Genomic DNA, 6,016 nt, shown 5'->3' with positions numbered 1-6,016 from the left:
CCCTACCAAATTGACTTGAGTGGAAGCAGTCACACTGAAACAGCATTTCAGCAGCTTGGCAAGACTGAGTTAGAAAAAAGGGCAATTACATATAAACCCAATGCCTGCTAACAGTCCTGAGAAGAGACATATGCTCCTTCACAGAGCAGCTTCTAGTTAACTAGAGAAAGTCATTGCATTTCCTCTGTATTTACCCTGGTGAATTGAGGCTGTGTCAGTGGCACAAGCAGGAAGGTGTCGTTGCTTCCGTGGAACTTGATCTTAAAGGAGGCTGACAAAGGGTGCTGTGCCCACACCTGAACCCAAAACTTTAGGATATATCCAAGTCCAGTCTTTATGAAGTGAATGGACAATTTCCTTTCACCTCCTTTAAAACAAATTCCGTAGCCCCTGAAGTAATCCAACAGCCTTGTGCTGTATCTGCAATTTCTGCAGCATCCTTTACATGACAAAGCAATCTGCACTGACCACAATAATTCATCCAGTGCTAGGATTATTTCTCCTGAGGCAGTGTTCAGCACTACAGCCTACAGTGGTGCATGCATTTTTTTTTCTTTCAAGTTACTTCTGGGCATGGTTATGATAATTTTTTTCTGAGATCCCCCAAGGTATTGTTCTGCTCAGTCATATGAGAAATAGGAAAATAATGCACCTTCATCCCAGTTCCACAGATGGACCATTCATCAGCAAAAAATCAACTTTACAACCTAGGAGGAAGCTGCTCCATGCACTGAGTGACTACAAATTTCCAAGATGGTTTCTCAAGCTGCAGCAAACCAGCAGCCACGATGGAGAGATGTGATACCTGGCAGAGCTTGTACAATGGAAACAAATAATTGTGTCCAAGCCCAAGGCATGACCTATGGGTACCTTTGATTTTGTATTGGAAGAGTACATCAATTTGTTAGAAACTGAATTTTCTTGTAGTTACAGATATCTAATTTCTTTTCAGATCACTAAGTTACTTAGATGGTTCTTGAAACGCTTTCCCCCTTTACCATCTACTCGAAAGAACATAATTGTCTGTTTAAACAAAACATGGGATTGGCAAAAGGAAGGCAGAAGTTTCTTCCTCTTGCACATCCAGAAATGTTCCACAAACACAATGGTTTTGGGAGTGATTGTAGCCTGGTTGCTGCCATAAGCATCCTCATTGTCTTTGGTCTAGACAGCTGCCTGCAGGACCCTGAATGCTGAATTCTGGGGTTGAGAGTCTCCTGACAGTTGTAGGAGATCACGTGGCTCCATAGAAGGCTCTGTTTGAATCTGGCCCTTTCCATCCTGTCTGCTCAGGCTATGACTTTCAGGGATCTGATCTGGGGATGACATAGTGATGTGATCTGGGTCAGCCCCATCTGAACACAGTGCAGTGTGAGCAGGGCAAACTCACAGTGTGAGCAGGGCAACCCTTCAAGGCAGCCCTGGATTTTGGGGTTAACAGTGAGCATTTCTTCTGAGAATGGAATGTAAAATCCAGCAGCCAGAATCACAAGCAGGGAAAGCACAGGTTTGCACAGTGAAAGCACACTTGAAGTAGAGAGCACAAACTTGTCTTCTTGTGTACTGTTCAGTGCCCCAACTCCTGGAAAACTGCAGTGCACATCTCATCACATCACCTACCAAGGCAATGATCTGGCTCACGTGGTTGCAAGTGGATCCTGCTTAGATGAGAGCTCTGTCAAATGTGTGTGCATGAGAGCTTCAGCACAGCTGTAGGTTAATAGGCAAGCAGGAGGAAGACCCCATGTGGAGCAGATGCAATGGTGTGTTTCAGACCTAAAGGGAGCATGGGATAAAACAGGAACTGGGCTATCAAGGAGTCAATGGCACAAGGCAATACGGCATGTTAGCAAGAGAGAGAAAAGCAGCCCAGGGGAGAAGAATTGAGACAAGCCCTGAGGCAGATTCTGCCTCTTTGGCAATCCATGTAGTGAAAAAGAGAGAGCACATCTTTAGAAAAAAAGGTGGACAATGAGGTAAAATCCTTCTAGAGAAGGAGGAATGGGAAGCATAGCATTTTTTCAGCTCAATTTTTTAAGCAATTCACTTTGCTTTTCAAGAGACTTGAAAAAAAAGCCAATGAGTGAAGAAGCACTAAATTAGCTAGGATGGTGCTTTAGCAAATCAAGGACTTGATTATTCTGTGGTTTGCCCTAGATTCAGAAGAAAGTGTAAAATATGCAACAAATAATACAGGACTAGCTGCCCCCACGGCTTCATCTCATGAGCTGGAGTGTGTGTGCTGTAATGGGAAACATCAGTCCCCTTAGAACCCTTGGGAAACCCACTTTAACGTGGTACTGTGATACTCTCCTCAGGAGAAGTCAGAAATCCAGGCACACTTTGCTCAGATGTACACAAAGGGAGAAGGTACCAGAAAGGGAGATGTCCCAGGCTCCCTGACCTCCTGCACTGAACTGACGTGTGGACAGGAGCTGACTGTGTGAAGGACAAGTGAAAGTTGTGAAGATACTGGAAACATGCTGTCTCTTTGCCATATAGCTGTGCTATAACCTTGAGGTTGACCTTGGGAAATGATGAAAACAGTCTTGGGAAGGAGACTGACTGGCCAGAATGAGACAGGACAAACCTGTAAAACCTCTCACAACTGTCTGACCCCCCTCTGGCATTTTCCAGCTTCCTATTCCAGCCATGCCACTGACTGTGGCTGGTCTACTCTCCTGCTCTCACCTACTCCAGTCCCTCTCCCCCAGCCTCCTCCTCATCTCTCTCAGGTTGTACCTGACTCTTCCAAAGCTTCAGCTTCACTTGGTTACCCCATAAGTGCCTCCAACCTCCTGACTTACAGGCACCAAACAGGAGTTAGAAAATCCCCTCATGCTCAGAGCAGCCCTGGTCCAACTGGATTTTGTCTTTCTTTGAGAGCTGCCTAAGGATGTATCAACAAACAAGTCACCTTGCCTCTGATCCAAGAAGGGCATCTCTGCAAATCAAAGTGTAATTTTTCTCTCTTTGTCCCTAATCTCTTACTCTCCTGCATGAACCTGGCTTTGGGTGTGGGGTCCCTGGACCTCTCCTCTGCATTGCAGCTGTTCTTATGAAGGGAAGGTCAGACTTCTACTTATGCCACTAACTTGGTGACCTGCTCTATTCGGTAAGAAGTAAACTGGGTTTCAAATGCATGCTGGCTTACCTCCTCCCTCACCAGAACAAAGCGCATAAGAAGGAAATGTGAGGCCTCCCTGAGGGTGCTGGAAAGACACGGTGGATAATAGGAAATTTTTGGAAGGGGATTTGAAAAGTGGATTTTACTCATTCCCTATATTGATAAAGGCTTATCATATTCCTTCTCAAAACCAGAAACCACATGGCGAGACACCGTTTTTAAATGTTAATGCATCTTTAGAGAATAATCAGTAATGTTTGATGGCTTGTGCTAGCTCTAGGAGAGGCTTCTTTGTTGTTTAAGAAATGAAACAGCATTCATCTGGAGTTTCTTGTCATTACTGGATGAAAGAAAGGTTATTTCTTTAGGAAGAAAAAAAGGAAAGAGAAGATCGCAACCACATGGCGAGACACCGTTTTTAAATGTTAATGCATCTTTAGAGAATAATCAGTAATGTTTGATGGCTTGTGCTAGCTCTAGGAGAGGCTTCTTTGTTGTTTAAGAAATGAAACAGCATTCATCTGGAGTTTCTTGTCATTACTGGATGAAAGAAAGGTTATTTCTTTAGGAAGAAAAAAAGGAAAGAGAAGATCGCAATGATAAACATAAAATACTTATCTTCCCAGATGATTCTGGGATAATGTGAGCTAAAAGGAAATGCTTACCTCGCTGAAGTACAGCTTTTGGAAACATGGCTTTCTACATCGTGCTAAATTATTTTATGAGTGCAGGACAAAGGCAGAGGCATCTGTTTAAAAGAGTGAATTATGAGTCCTGCTACTGAAGCACTGTGTAACCTTGGCAAAGCCACACACCCTTTTCTGCCTCAGCTTCTCAATTGGGACTATAACTGGTGGAATAACTACTAGGAAAAGTATTTTGGTGATTATCTACAAGTTTACTGTGTGTGTCAGGTATTGTGTGACTATATATTTTTAAACACAGCTTTCTGTATGTATTTTATCTAAAGTAGCATTTCCTGATGAGCTGGGAGATTTCTGTGTTCTTTGAAGCAATCGATGAGCCAAGCAGGGCTCACCTCCAGGGCTGGGTTCAGCTGCCTACCAACAGGCAGGACTGGCTGTCAGCTGCCCAAAGCACCTGCTTCCTCATGCATGGAAGAGCAAGAACCAGCCTGGACAGCCTTTGCTCTCAAGAATGGTGCACACTTTAAAAATAATTACAGATTTTTGTGCTTCCACTTGTGATGCCGAGTAAGGGATGCCCAGGAAGTCTGCCTTCTGGAAAACACAAGGGCCTTTCACCAAATAGAAAGCCTTTTTATATATCTCTTGAAATACCTATAAAGTGGGAGACCAAAAATCATTGTTGTTTTTTGATGTTCATAAGCACTTCCTATTTTATTTTGTTTTTGAGATGATGCTATGTCTCTTAATTTTGTTACCTCATTAGGAATTTGTCAATTTGCTTTTTGCCTTGCATACGTTGTCATGGACAACAAGCTCTGCAGGTCTGTTGGTGGCACATCCTGGCTCAAGACCTGATTTGTTTCCCTCATTTGTAGGACCACCCCTAGAGGAGAAATCCCTGGAAAAGCATGTGTTTGCTTAAATGCCATGGGTATGGGTGCAGGGATCCAAGGCTGACCTGGTGAACTAGCCCATCTGCCAAGTAGTGACCATGCAGTTGATTTGACATAGGCAGGATGGCCTGGGAAGGATACTTTCCATAACTGTCTTAACATTATTTGCTGCACGTGCAGGTTATATCTGGAGAGGGTCTGACCATCAATCAACACTACAGATATGCTATATCATATCATATATCATATCATATGACACTGATATCACTGCCTTGCCCAGCTCTGATTTTCCCTGCACACATTCCCCCAGCACATGGGACCAAGCACCATTTGTAGAGACATGCAGACTCCACAAAGTCCACAGTGTTTTTGCCCTCCAGTGAAACACTTTCTGCCTGCAAAAAGAGACAGGGCTGATCTTTACAAAAAAAAAAAAACAAAACGACAAAACCCATGCAAAGGAGAGAAAGGAGAGGGAAGATGTGTTTTTCTTACAGTCAGCTGTGATTTCGTAGGGGGAGTTGAGGCGCGCGTCTCCACAGGGTGAGATGCTCACGTAGAGATGGAACAGGATGTTCTCCCGCAGCCTGTAGCCTCCCTCCTTTAATCGCATGAAGATTGATCGCTCCCAGTCCTCTCGCCGTTTGCTAAGATCACAAAAGAGGTTCCAGGTCATTTGTTACATGCCAAATCAGAAACATTTCTGTGCTCTCTCTCTCTCTCTTTTTCTCCCTCTGCTTGTTTGTTTGTTTGTATTAGCACCTGGCATCATATATTTTGCCTAGTGACAGAAAGAGAAAAACAATAAGCTTCTCCAAGTGAAGAAATGTGGGAAGAGGGTCAAAACTGCCAAAGTGCCTAGAATATGCCTAGAATTGCTTACCTAGAATATACTCTAATGATAAAATGTGTGGATTTTTGAAGGGTAACTCTCCTTCCTCACATGCATGGATGCATAAACACATTGATTTTAATGTGTTTCTGGTGCATGAAAAAGGCAAAGTTCTCTTAGACTCTCATGTTAACACATCAGCTCTGCTCATCACAATGCCTAGGCACGTGTTTAAAATCCATTAACATCAATGCTGAGATGTGTGTTCCTATGCTCCACAGAAAAGGGGCTCTAATGAAACACCCAGATTTTATGGCTGCTGCCAGTTTCCCTGCTCCTCAGGGATTGCTCTTTTCCCCAATTTAATCAGAGCCATCTATGAATGCTCCACCTAGGCCAGCAGTGTCCTCTTGGCCACTTGGCATTTTTGGAAATCAGAAGCCATCCTAAGAAGTGAGGATAAAACTTGTGTGGGCTTTTCTCAGCTGAGTTGAAAAAGATACTTATTAAGATG

General features: G+C 43.6%; 1 protein-coding gene across 1 annotated transcript in view; it reads right to left on the bottom strand.

The window, feature by feature from the left end:
- ADARB2 (adenosine deaminase, RNA-specific, B2 (non-functional)) overlaps window positions 1–6,016 on the bottom strand; it is a gene marked incomplete at its 5' end in the record, with an annotated part of 96,553 nt that overhangs the window by 27,522 nt on the left and 63,015 nt on the right. Inside the window, one exon of the mRNA XM_009070189.1 lies at window positions 5,166–5,317. Within this exon, the coding sequence (XP_009068437.1) occupies window positions 5,166–5,317 (152 nt within the window). The remainder of the gene's footprint in view (window positions 1–5,165; window positions 5,318–6,016) is intronic.

This window comes from Acanthisitta chloris, unplaced genomic scaffold (assembly GCF_000695815.1).
Source record: "Acanthisitta chloris isolate BGI_N310 unplaced genomic scaffold, ASM69581v1 scaffold19472, whole genome shotgun sequence".
Classification (NCBI taxonomy): Eukaryota; Metazoa; Chordata; class Aves; order Passeriformes; family Acanthisittidae; genus Acanthisitta; species Acanthisitta chloris.
This window is presented reverse-complemented; position numbering and strand designations above follow the sequence as displayed.